This window comes from Dasypus novemcinctus, chromosome 13 (assembly GCF_030445035.2).
Source record: "Dasypus novemcinctus isolate mDasNov1 chromosome 13, mDasNov1.1.hap2, whole genome shotgun sequence".
NCBI classification, from domain to species: domain Eukaryota; kingdom Metazoa; phylum Chordata; class Mammalia; order Cingulata; family Dasypodidae; genus Dasypus; species Dasypus novemcinctus.
Window position 1 is genome coordinate 112,167,571 of NC_080685.1, and position 13,355 is coordinate 112,180,925.

The window sequence follows — 13,355 nt, forward strand, 5'->3', positions numbered from 1 at the left end:
TTGCTCATTCCTGCTTCGGTCCGTCATTGTCTGACAGCAGCCCTTTGTCTTCCTTCTACTTCTCTGGTAGAATCTTCTTGGACGCTTGTTCTTTCTCTGCTAGTTCCTTGAATGTTGGTGAACCCAAGGATTTAATCTTGGATGTTGTTGTTCTCAATCTTGTTTCATTTTACGTGCTCCCACCAAGCAACCTGATCTTAGCCCAGAGGGTTTCATTTACTGTCAACATTTCCATACCTTCCAAATCCCTCTTCTGAGGACCATTCCTCTATATGCCACTGCCTTGGATGTTCCAGCAGTGGCTCAAATAGTGGCCAGTGCTGAGCTCATATCTTCTACTAAAAACATTTCCTCTTCCAGTGTTACTCATGTCAATAAAGCAATCACCCAGCTGTGCAAGATCTCTGAGAGGAATCCTTGGCTCTTCACTCTCACTTACACTCTCTCATCTAATCAAATTCGAAATTCTATAGATTTTACCTCCCATGTATTATTCAAACCCAAGAATGTATTTGTATCACTTCTACTCCTTCGGCCCAAACAACCACTGTTTCTTGCCTGGACCACTACATAAAAACGGTAAGTCCAGAGGATTAGATTTCTTTTCTCCTTCAGCTTTGATTATTCTCCTTCAGAGTAGCCTGTCCAGAATCCCAAAACCCCAGACCTCTGACCATCTGTTTCCTTGCCCCTGGGCAAGCATGGTGTTATCTTCTTGATCATGCCATACTTGTCCAGTATTTGGTTTCCATGCCAGGATGTAAAGTTTGCGCAGTGGCTCGGGAGAGAGGAGAGGACCACTCTTCAGAAGCTTGGGCAGCCTCACTGCTTGGGAGAAGTTATTGCTGATGTGCAAAATAACCAGATTTCCCACGATACGTGGCGTTTCTGGGGACTGAAGTTAGTGAAGGGAAGGGGTTTTGAAAATTTGCAAGCACTGGCAATAGACTGGAAAAAGGAAAGAGAAGATATATTGGTTTAATTTTCAAGGGAGTGTAACTGCTGGCTTTTACAGAGTATGTGGAATATTTTAGCTGAAAAGAACTGTAAAGATTGGGTAGATCAAATGCCTCTTTCTATAGATAATAGTTATTATTTATGGAGTATTACTGTGTGCCAGGTACTATTTTAAGAGCTTTACACATATTCTTGTAATATTCCTGACAATTCTATGGAGTAGCTGCTATTATTATTTCCATTTTAGAAGTGAAGAAAGTAAACTGCTTGAGATGAAGTAGCTTGTTCAAGATCCCATAACTTAACAGCCCAGGCTCGAGCTCTTGTTCCTTAATCTAACACTATTTCTATGAAGACACTGGCATTTAAGTCCTTGGCAGAAGCAAAAGTTACAAAACTATTTTGTCTTTTGTGCAAAATGTTAATTTATTGACTAGACAAAACTGGCAAAGCTTGGCACAATCCAGGTAATATCAACCTTAGCCAGAGTTTGGACACACAAACGTAGCTGCCGGCACTCAGATAACCCTGTCCACCCAGGCCGTCAGTGGGAGGCACGTCCGTTTGTCCTGTCTTCGCACTCGGGGTTCTGGTTCACAGTGCTCTCTGAATTGCTCAGCCCCTTGTACATGCACCAGTGGGTGCTCAGCAATGGTATTTGCTTTCCTTTCCCAGATGCCCGTCCTTGTTGCATCATTCAGTTTGCTGCCTTTTGCTTGTTTTGAGCAAAACTTCTCCAACCTGCTAAATGTAACAGGTAATTAGCACCACTTACTAGTTGTGTGGTAGGATAATCATGGGCTTTTGTCCTGGAGAAGGCTGTTCTGTGGTGGCCTTGAGGTCAGCTCTAAGGTTCTGGTTGCATAAAAGAAAAGGCGAGGGAAACTTCCAGGAGGCAGGTGAGTTGGGAAGGGATGGCCTTGGGGATTTTGGACCCTCCTTCACGGCTCACCCAGCAAGAGTTGCATTTCCTTCCCTGCACCCTGCAATGGGGCAGATCGGGAGGGGGTGGGAAGGGGGCGCACTGGGGCCCACGGGTGTGCCAAAATCCCAGGGCAGATCTGATGAGGGTTAGTCCAGTGTCGAGACTAATTGACTTCCACCGCGTGCAAAACTTCCTGCCAGGGCCGGGGACAAAAACAGGGCAGACAGTGACTTGTTCCTGCCCCCAGCCCCTTCCTGTCCCCATGGGGTTCCTTGGTCACATGAAATCATCGTGGCTATTCCCCAGAAGACCGCAGCTTAGGAGGAGGCTTGCGAAAAGGATTTCCGGTCCCACTGCCGCTTCTGTGAAAGATCTGTAAGTGAAGGACCATGCGGTGGAATACAGATTTTCCTCCCAGGACATAAAGAAGAAAGTGACTCTCACAGGCATCTCAGGGAAAGGGTGATGCTGACTGTCCCTGGGGAATGGCGTTTGTTTTTTTTTTTCTGGAAGTACCAGGGATTGAACCCAGGACCTCGAACATGGGAAGCAGGTGCTCAACACTGAGCTCCCTCCGCTCCCCCTTGGGGATCTTTTTGCTTCAATGTTCTGCCTTCCATAATACAAGCCACCCTTGAAGTCTCAGCTGGCAGGCGGTTTCCTCCAGGGAGCCCTCCTTCATTCCCTCACTCAGAATTAACGCTTTCTTCTCTCTTTTCTTGGCGCCGTGTGTGACTTAGGCGGTGGCTCTGGCTGGCGCTTCGGCTCCTGCTTTTGCTAAGCTGTAGATCTGTGGTATACATACACGTCTACACTGCCGCCTGCCGGGCTGCACTGCTTCGCCTTCACTACCTAATAAACGTGTAGAATAAATACTTACGGAATGAGTGCCTAAGCGGGTCTCTTCAGCACTGGAACAAGGCTTGCTAAACCCTTGCCCCCCTGCCCTCCTCTCCCGGGAACATTCTCTTTAGCCTTTCTTCCCCGACAGGTCTGAACCCTTTCCTAATCACTCCCTATATGCTAAGCAGGAGTCCTACCCCCATCACTCTGGTTTAAAGCACAGAAGAAATGGAGTGGGCAGCTACAAGTGTTAACTTAAGGTGTCTTTGAATTACTAGCAAGTTGGAGGAGAATTTTGTCCCCTTTAAAACATGGCATGACAAGAGAGAGTGCTTTTATTCTCCCTCCTCCCCTGAGTGGGCTCTCAGGTAGTTCAGTAATTTAACAAGTGCGTGAGCAAACTGGCAGAGAGGCTTTTGAAATTCAAGTGTGTCTTGGTGGTGCATGACAACAGTTATAAAAGGCAGGCTGGAAGGCGGGGCAGGGCACAAAACCAACCAGTGCCTCTGGGGTCCAGGAAGTGTCCCCTGAGACGCTGGGATGGCTAGAGACAGGTGGAAGGAGCCTGAGAGGGCGGTGTGGGGTGGCCTGCCAAGGACGGGAGTCAGGCGAGACCGCGGGGTTCTGGAGGGGGAAGGGGCTGGAGAGCCCACCTCCGTCCCAGGCAGATTCCAGTGGCGGGGGGCTGGGCGAGCCTGGGGTGCTGGGAGGCAGAGGCAGTGCCTGGGAGAGCAGGGGGCCAGGTGCTGCCGCTCCTACTGCTGGCACTGCCTGCCCCTGGGCCAGGCCCTGAGCAGCAGCCAGTGCGCCTGGCCCTGGGTGGAGCGGCAGCGGGTGTGCACGGCCCTGGGTGGAGCCGCAGCCGGTGTGCGGGGGGGGGGGGGGGGGGGGGGGGGGGGGGGGGGGGGGGCCCTGGGTGGAGCGGCAGCCAGGGTGTGTACACGGCTCTGGGTGGAGCAGCAGTCAGGGTGCGTGGCTCTGGGTGGAGCAGCAGCCAGTGCTTGCCGCCCTGGGTGGAGCACAGAGCGCCCCAGCTCTGCTCCAGGATGGGGGTGCGGCCTGGGACCCAGAGTCTTCCCCAGGAAGCTCTGTCTCTGTTATCTTCCAACCTTGGGCCTAGGGATCTCAAGCTTAAATGTTTCACAGAATCACCTGGGATCTTCTGGAAAATGTGGATTCCTGACCCAGAGGGTCTATCTCCATAGTCTGGGACAGAACTCAGAAATCTGCATTTTGACAGGTGCCTCAAGCAAGTGGTTGGTGGACCAGTGCCCTCAGAATGTCATGTGTAGAGACGTCACATGGGATCTTGCTGAAATGCAGATTTTTTTTTAGGGCAGACCTGCAAACTTTATAAAATCATCTCATGAAGCAACTTTGACCTAAATGTAAAACCTAAAACAACACGTTTTATTTTTTTAGAGTTTTTTTTCTTTTTTTTTTTTTAGCATTTATTTTTTATTGTAATTTTTTGAAGATACATAGATCACAAAAAATGTTACATTAAAAAATAAAAGAGGTTCCCACATACCCCACCCCCTTCGCCCCACTCCTCCCACATCAACAACCTCTTTCATCATTGTGGCACATTCACTGCTTGGTGAATACATCTTGGAGCACTGCTGCACCACATGGAGTATAGTTTACATTGTAGTTTACACTCTCCCCGAGTCCATTCCGTGGGTTACGGCAGGATATGTAATGTCCAGCATCTGTCCCTGCAATATCATTCATGTGGGGGCATTTTCGGGACTTGGAGTTGTCCTACGTGAAATGCAGACTGTGACTCAGCAGGGAACACGTTAGAAATGCAGGGTCTCCAGTCCCACTGCGGCCCTGGGAACCCCTGGCTCAGCAGAGGGTCCCGCAAGCCCGCGCTGTTCTGTTGGGGAGCCGTGCTGGACAGTGGTGACGCCAAGCCCTTTCCTTGGTCTTGCGCCCCTCCCAAGACGCAGCTGGGCCCCGTGAACCTTCTTGCCCACAGTGCGTGCACATGCGTCCTCTTCCATGCAAGCAGGGGATTTCCTGCTAGAGAGCCAGGGAAGCTTCTGTCGGCCAGTCCCTGGGTGTCCCCAGAGCAGGGCAGAGCTGGTGGCGAGGCCCCAAGGGAGGTGTCGGGGGGACTAGCAGTGCCTGAGCCAAGCAGCGTTAAGTCAGCGGAAGCTGGCGCCCGAGCAGCTCTGCACAGGGAAGGGGCCACAGAACGTGTGTGGCCAGGGGGCGTGGGAGCAGCTTCCGGCACAGCTTTGGTGGGCAGAGCGCAGCCATGGCCCGGCAGGGCTCTTGCGGCCTGGCTGTGGCCTGGGCTGCCCGCATCTGAGGCAGCCGGGGCAGCAGGCAGCAGGGGGCTGCTGGCCCACCCCCACCGCTGCTCTTCCTGGGCCTCTTCCTTTCTGTGCCAACTTCTCCCCGTGCAGAGGTGGAAGTGAGCACAGTGGGTGCCAAGGAGGAGCAGGAACTCCCAAAGGGGCCAGGAGTGTGGCTGAGGGACAGGGCAGGGAGAGTCCAGAGCGCCCTGTGGGGTGGGGAGTGGGAGGCCCTGGGCGGAAGTGCCTTGGGCTGGACTCTGCTCCCCGAGTCCCCTCCCTCTTCCGTGTTGTGTCCACCACGCCAGCCCAGAAGGCCCACTTGTCTGCCTTCGGCTCCTGGGCCCCGAGGCAGGGGAAGCCCTTATTTTGCAGTGGCGGGTCTGGGGGAAAACGATCTGCCTGGCTTCTCTGGCGGGCTGGCCCCAGGCCCCCGGGGTCACCAGAGGACCCCATCCTGACCAGGACGGCAAAGCGTCCAGTAGGACGCAGCCCGGGCACGAGGAGAGCTGCGGGCACATCGATGGCACTGGGGTCCATCCGTCGGCACGTGCCAGGTGAACTTTGTTGTGACCTTTTAGACTAAAGTTCTACACTGCGTAGTTCTCTGGTAAGTTATATACCAGAATCATCCACTCACCACTTTAAAATATTCGGTCAACATTGGTGCAGACTCCAGAAGGTTGACGGCTCCCATTGGCTGGCGCCCTCCGCAGGCCACACGCAGGGGGCCCCGGGCTCGCGTCCTAACTTTGGTGTGTTTCTGCCGTCAAGGTTGGGTTGCCAGTTGCCAACAAGAGGGGATCAGAGGCTGCAGGCAGTGCCTCAGGCAGCTCTCCTGGGGAGTGCTCCCCCAGAGGAATTAGAGAGAAAGTGGCCTCCCGAAGCAGAGGGACTCGGAGTGACGCTTCCTGAGAGCTCACGAAGGTGCTTTTCTCAAAGACTTGCTGTGTGGCAAAAGCCCAGTTTCCCAACCATACCCTTCTTCCCTCTCCTCTCCTTCCTGCTGCCCCTTTGCCCCAGGGCGTATTGACCAGGGGCTGACTGTGTGCCCTAGTGTGTGACCGTGCATTTGGGAACAAATGGAGAATGCAGCTCCATGCCAGATTTTCACGGGAAAATCACCCTTGCCCTGCTCATCCCAGAGGGGGGCTCTGTTTTAAGATGGTCTTCGGAGGAGCTGGGCTATCAAATATCAAATATCCTTTTCTCCTCCTTCAGTCTTGGCTCCCTGAGCAGATAAATCTTAGCACAGATACACAGGGAACTAGATTGTTGTTGAAAGCAGAGGACTTCTGTAGCTCGAGAGGCAGGCTATTAAATACTCCTTGGTGTCCCTTTTGACGTGGGGAAAGCTGGCAGCTTGGTTTAATCAGATATGGGTCAGAGCAGACTGGATTGAGAATCAGGAAACCAGATTGGGTTCTGGGCCATTTCGCTGCCTTTGCTGGTAAGAGTGACAAGTTATCCACCTGGGAATGGTAATTAGCTGGTAGAGTAATGTGAACAATAATGCTTACTACATCCATCACAACAGTGGCATCTTCCATCGTTTGCTCTTCTTCACCTTTGAGAGCACTGTCATTTGCAGTACATGTTCCTTATAGAAGCCTTATTAGTACATAGGACGTTCTACAGATGAGGAAACTACCACTCAGAGATGTTAGCTGCTATTTTCAGTATCACACAGCTGAGCATTACGTAACTGGCAAGAACTGATAAACTCTTTGAGATGTTGGGCTCATATCCTTACCCCACTACGATTACATTGGGAAAGCTTGTTGTTGGGGGCTTCGGGCCCATTCAGAGATGCTGGAGGCTCTGGGTTTCAAGCTCCCGCTGCCTCCAAGTTAGACTCAGCCCTGGGACCTCCCTGTGGCTTTCGTGGCTGTGGCTCTCTCTGCGGGTGGTCCCCAGGGCTGCTTATCTGTCCCCTCAGAAATCCTGCCCCCCTGGGCCGAGTGGTGGGAGGCAGGAGCACATCCCAGCACCTGGAGGCGTGTCACCTCTCCATCCTCCCATCTTGCCTCCTCTTTCAGTCTTAGGGAGCCTCACTCCTTCACTTTAACTCCGAGCTTACTTACCCCTCCATCTCCTCTCCTTTAGGGAGCAAGAAGACTCTCTACTCCGACCCCCACAGCTCTTCTCCACCACTCCACTGAAAACAACACAGATGTTGGTACATCAATAAATTACTCTCCCAGAATATATAAAGGCTACCAGTCAGCTGCAAATTATTTGTGAGGTAAAGTAGCAAATGAATAGATCCAGGAATAAATAAGAGCATGCACAAATAGAAACGACATATTTTGAACACAAATGTATAAAGCCAATTAAAAACCCTGGAAAAGGAAGGTTGGGAATGAAGCCGTAGAGCTGAAATGAGCATGGCATGGGAAGAGGAGGGGGCTGCTCTGTTGGGCGGTGGGAACACGTGTGCAGAGACAGACCTGCTAGGAGGTTCTTACCCCAGCTGCTGGGTCCCAGCGGATAGGAATAGTAAGTAAATAGTAATAAAAAGAGAAGAACAACTGCAAGTGGCTGTGAAGAAGAAATGGGAAGACTTGCAAACAGATTCGTGTAGAGATGAATGAGAAAGAGGAGTCAGAGATGGCCATTGTTATCAGAAATTGGAAATTTAGGAGATACAAGTTTGGGGGCACTGGGAGAAGCATGAGGTTTCATTGGTTGTGGGATATCCAGATGGGAATGTCTGCCAGCAAGGGGGAATTCAGGACCAGCACCTGGGAGGGAAGTTGGCACGGAGGCCAGCTTCAGAGGAGGTCCACTTAGATAGCAGTCCTGGACAGGGTGGGGGGACTCTAAGGTCTTCCCTGATGGGTCAGCTTTGTGAGTGCACTCCCAGGATGTCCCCTCCACATGGGGTGCCTGCAGTTGTTCCACCTCCGCGATGCGTCAAAGCAGGACAGTAGCGGGGGTGTCATCTTCATACCCTCCTAACAGCCACGGCCCTTCGTTTATTCTGGTGAGGCACAGATGCTTTGGCACCAGGAGACGGGAAGACTGGTACTTACAGGAAGAGAGGAAAGCGGAGATCTCCTCTGCTGCGGTGTCAGGCCTGGTCTTGGCGCCATCAGCGGGCGAGCGAGTGGCCCTTTTAGGGCTTGTGCAGGGCCCACCAGCAGGACATCCAGCTGTGCTCCTGCTCTCCCGTCTCTTCCTGGAGTGCTGACCTCCAGCTTCCCCCGTGAGTGGGTTCTGCTCATCCTTGCCCACTTCCCTGGATTCCGCCTCGGTCCTCCAGGTGGGAATGAATGGCCTGGACTCCTTACAGTGCTCCCACAATAACTACATTAAGACTACTTATTTAGGATTTCAAACTGTGTAAAGCAGGATATAATTATACCTGGGAATTCAAAGGACTGGCCTGCAGGAAACAGTTTTTGTGTTGTAATGTGAAAATGAGATTGGCACCCATTGCCAGCTTCTCTTATGGAAAAGCACCCTTTTCTAGGGGGTGCCTCAGGCTAGAGGGCTTGGTCGGTGGTGCGGCCAGTGCCCGTGTCTTGCCTGGTAGGTCAGGACTGTCTTTATGTAATGGTTAGACGATCTCAGAGCTGGAAGGAACATCCAGTCCACCTGCCCACACAGATGAGTAAGCGTTATGCCCGCCTGGTGGACAGCCAGCCCTGGCTGAGCATGTCCAGCGGCGGGGAACTGTGTCATCCCAGCCCTTCGTGGCTTGTTAGAGAAAGCGCTGGAGGGATGGTCCGGGGGAGGAGGAAGAGGGATAAACATAACTCTGCTTTTCCCATCGATTACTCATTCCGGGACTGGCTGACTGTATCAGCCAAGACAGGCTAAATCATGCAGTGGAAGGAAACAACTCCCAAATCTCAGCAGCTTGAACAACAAAAGTTTCTTTCTTGCTCCTGCTACCTGTCTGTGAGCCTGGCCAGAGGCTCTCTGGTCACTTAGGGTTTTAGGCCAATGGTGTACCCACCACACTAAAGCCTTTTCACCGTGTCAGAGCGAAAAGAAAGGGATTCTGGAGAGGTTTTCATTGGCTGTTAAATGCTCCAGGCATCTCTTCCGGGCATTTCAGCTCACAGCCTATGGTCCCACCCTAACACAGAGAGCCGGGAAATGTGGAGTCTTGCTGGAAGTGTGTGGAAGGCAGCAGCACGTGACCGTGGTGGTGGAGAAATAGATTCTAACATTTCCCACCTCACCGTGGGGAGGGAAGCCTGGGAAGAAGGCGAGAACCCATGTGTGTGCAAAGGTATCTCCATTCCCAGCGTCTCCCTGGATGAGGTAGAGGGGCCTTCACACGTGTAAGGATTTTGTTTAGTATTCCAAGTAGTAAGAAGCAGTTGGGAGAAGCCAGGCAGAAGACCAAAGGGCAGCATACCTCCAGGACCAGCTGGCCTCCATTAAGCAGATCTCCTCAGCGTGGTGACAGTGACGAATCCTCCCTGCCTGGAAGTTTGCAGCTTCCACCGTAAATCAAGCCCTGAAGAGGGAAGAAGCCTGGTGATTAATAATGGGACCTGAAATCCAAACTGTAATCAGGCCGAGAGTTTGTCACTGGAGTTGGAGACAGGGATGGTCCTAGAATGGATGACTCAGGCCCGGGTGGCTGTCTCTAAGCATGTTAATTACCTCGGCCTAAGGGGCTGAGGCTGATGATTAGAAACTGCATGGCACAGCTCGGCCTCCCAGGGCTGGCATGCTCCGCTCTGAGTAGTGGGCTGTCTCCTAGGAGGGGAGGAGGCAGCAGGTGCCTTGACCTGAGGACCACAGTAAGGACAGCTGTGCGGTCCTGCCAAGAGGAACAGTAGGGACGTATTCCCTTCCACAATGTGGACGCTGGTTCCAGGGCCTAGTTATGCCCAGCTCACCCATGTCACTTCTTCCAGAGTGCTGTGTCTTTTTCTCTTATTCTAGGGTGACTGGCTGAGAATGCTAAGGTCTGGGTTAATGCAACTCATTTTTTTCTGGACTTTGAGCTACAAAGTGCATATCTTACACATGTGCCTGCGCGTGAAGTTATTTTTAATGTGTGTGCATGTGTCTCTCCCATCTGCGTCTACCATCTGGAGCGGTTAGCTCATCTGACCAAAGTGCGAGTTGAATGAGACCAAAGTCGTGTTCTGTTCCCAGATGGGACAGTTTGAGGCAGTTTCTTGCCACCCAGAGAAATCTTGGTTTGTGACCACAAGGCTGCATTCCTAACCCCAGCCAGCTGTACTCCAAACATATAAACTTGGCTAGTCCAGTTCATTTACCAAATATTGGTTAAGTCTCTACTGAGGGCTGGGCACTGTGAAAAGCACTTTGTAAATGGAGGTGAGAAAAGAGTAGACCTTGGCCAACGGAGCTTTTGTGTTGGGAGATGGGAGGAGGGTCATGACTCCATAATGGATAGATAATTGAAAGACCCCTGAGGAGGTGGTCAGAAAGTATGCCGTGGCTTGGAAGCATCCCAGGGAGTGGGGATGGAGGCCGGGCAGACCATTAAAAAGTGGCATCTGAGATGGGTCTTGAAGGATGGCGGGAAAGATTTTTCTGGTGGGACGAAGCCATGCATGATGGTCTAAACACTGCGCAGAAGCAATAGGTAGATAGAAAGACAGATGGTGGATGGATTGATAGAGATGAGGATACAGCTGTATAAAGACAGAGCTGTATAAAGACAGAGCTGTTAAAGCTGTGGCTGGAGATCTCCCTCTAGGAGTGGGTAGGCTGCCCCTTGGCTTATACCCCTCCATAATGGGCAAGATGATGGCACCAGAGGCCTTTCTTACTACTGGCCTTGGGATCAAATTTCTTCTTTGGCTTAAAACTTTGCTTTTTGTTAAAATGCAGACACCCTTGTGGGAGGGACAGTTGGCAATCACTGAGGCCTTTCTTATTTATACCTGGGTGGGTGGAGTGGGGCAGGGGAGCTTAGTTCCCTGGGGGCCGTCTCCCATCATCGGGCCCTTCTTGGTCTGGGCTGGCTTCTTTCCTCTCCCTCCACCACTTGTACCATCACTACATGTTCTTTCTCTTGGGATTCTCCTGATCTGCCTACTCTCGAGCAAAGTACAGTTACTCAGTTTTTCTCCTTACTGCAGTGGGTTTGAACTAAACACACATTTGCTTTAGGGTTATGAGTCATAGAAAGATACACAGAGCCTGGAAAAACAAGAGCAGAACAGTTAAAGAATCGCTAGAAGCACCGTCAGTACTGCCTCCTGGGCTGCCTCGGGTCAGATAGCACGGCTGGACTGGCTTTTCCAGCCTTCCCAGCGGTCGTCCACAGGAGCCCGCTGGAGGCAAGCACAGTATTTTGGTTAAGTAGGGTACTGAGGGCCTGTGTCCATTTGGGTTGGGTATAAAACATGGTTTCTGTGCCATCAAGAGGAGAATTTCCCAGAAAGGGGGAGTGACGCTGTGCTACTGTGGAGAGGGCCTCCATGTCACCAGCACAGGAGCTGCAGAGGCAGGGGTGGCTTTCCCCCTCTCTAACCCAGGCCCGCCGCATCTGCTTCCCCCTCAGCTGGTGCTCCCCGAGTACTCCATCCACAGCCTCTTCTGCATCATGTTCCTGTGCGCTCAGGAGTGGCTCACCCTGGGGCTGAACGTTCCTCTCCTTTTCTACCACTTCTGGAGGTAGGTCTGCTTGGGCCTGGTCTGTCCCTCCTCTGGTCTGCCTCCCAGCGATGATGTCCCCTGAGTGAAGCAGCTGCCCAGTGCTGTTCCCTCATCCCTGCCTTCTGCGGGACCTTCTCCCAAAGCTCCCTCCTGAGCTTCTCCTATGCTGCGGGAGGTCTGGGAAGGGCAGGCCCCCTCCCGCAGCCTCCATTACCAGCCCCAACCTTGTAGGGCAGTGTTAAGCCGCCACCAGACGGGCTGGCTTTTCTGGAACAGCTCTGATTTCATGGGTCCTATTCCTTGCTAAGACCAGGTGTCAGCTCATGTGATCTGGGCTTTGTGTAAAATATTAGCCACCATGGGGCTATAGGAGGCAGGGGTGGGAGAATACCAAGTAGGAAAGAATGCAGCTGTGCAGGTAAATTGCCCCACCCTTTACCCCTTGTTCCCAGAGCTTTGGTTCCCCCAAGTGTTTCATTGTTAACACTTTATTATAAAATAGAGTCCGTATTCCGTCAAGACTAGAGCATTCATTCTTTCATTTAGCAAACACATGGAACACATACTACACACCAGGCATTGTGGAGGATTCCAAGATGAATATAAGCTATAATCCTTAGCCTCAAGGAGTGTACAGCCTAGTAGCAGAGTGAAGTGTGTATATATATATATATATATTTTTTTAACATGAAATATGTTTTTAACAGATATAAGGAATCTGTACAGGATGGTGGAGAAAGGAGTAGTTAAATTAGATGAAGGCCATTGTTTAGAGGGGTTGGATGTGGGTTCTTAGAAGGAAGGCAAGATGGGGTTGACGAAACAGTTGGGAACCAGGTATCGAGCGCCTGAGACTGAGGGGAAAGTTGGAATTTATCCTGTAGGGAATAGATAGCTATCAAAAGCTCTCGAGGAGGAAAATGGCATTACACGGCTGATTTTTAGGAAGGTGATCCTGGTAGCAGTATGCAGGATGGATTGGAAGGGTGAAATATTGGAGACAAAATCCAATTAGGTCATGCATGACTTTTCTGTTAACCCTCAACTTCTCTAATAAAAAAGAAAAAAAAATCCAGTTAGCAGGTGGCAGGTGATATTCTAGGCAAGAGTCAGATTTCCCACCAGAAGGTGGGATGGAGAGAGGACCAGAGAATCTGTGGAGGCAAAATGGGCAGGGCTTGGTGCAAGAGGTGAAGGAAGGGGCGCCTGCCGCGCGGGTGGCGCAGGGCGATGGCGTCAAGGATCAAGAGCAGGAGGACAGGGGAGAGTGTGGGTTGAAGGAGGAAGCAGAATCATTTCCATTACATCAGAAAGCCCCACTTTTAGGAAATGTTACCAGTTAAAATCTGGACGTAGAAGAAGTCCAGCTGAAGAGTTACGGCGCTGGAACGCAGAGTCCCCACTGCAGGACTTCTTAGGCTCTGCCTCATCCGGTGTCCACACCAAACCTTTGAGGGGGTTTCATTTCCCCCGTTTCACTCATGGGGACATGGAGACTCACAAAGAGCTTAAATAAATTGCTCAGAGGCACTCAGCTAGTAATTTGCAGAGCCAGGGTTTAGCCCACGTGTTTCGGAATCTGAAGTCCTACCCTCGGCTTCATATGCTGTCCCCGCAGGCTGGCTCCTCTCCTTGAAAAGGAATTGCCACTGTTAAGCAGTGGACTCTCAATCCTGGGTGTCGAAATGTGGTTCATTGACAGAACTTGACTTGTGCACTGCTTC

The 13,355-nt window shown here is 51.5% G+C and overlaps 1 protein-coding gene across 1 annotated transcript in view; it reads left to right on the forward strand.

The window, feature by feature from the left end:
- Nucleotides 1-13,355, forward strand: part of CNIH3 (cornichon family AMPA receptor auxiliary protein 3) — a 122,232-nt gene that overhangs the window by 96,627 nt on the left and 12,250 nt on the right. Inside the window, exon 4 of the mRNA XM_058275281.2 lies at nucleotides 11,537-11,649. Coding sequence (XP_058131264.1) covers nucleotides 11,537-11,649 — 113 coding nt within the window. The remainder of the gene's footprint in view (nucleotides 1-11,536; nucleotides 11,650-13,355) is intronic.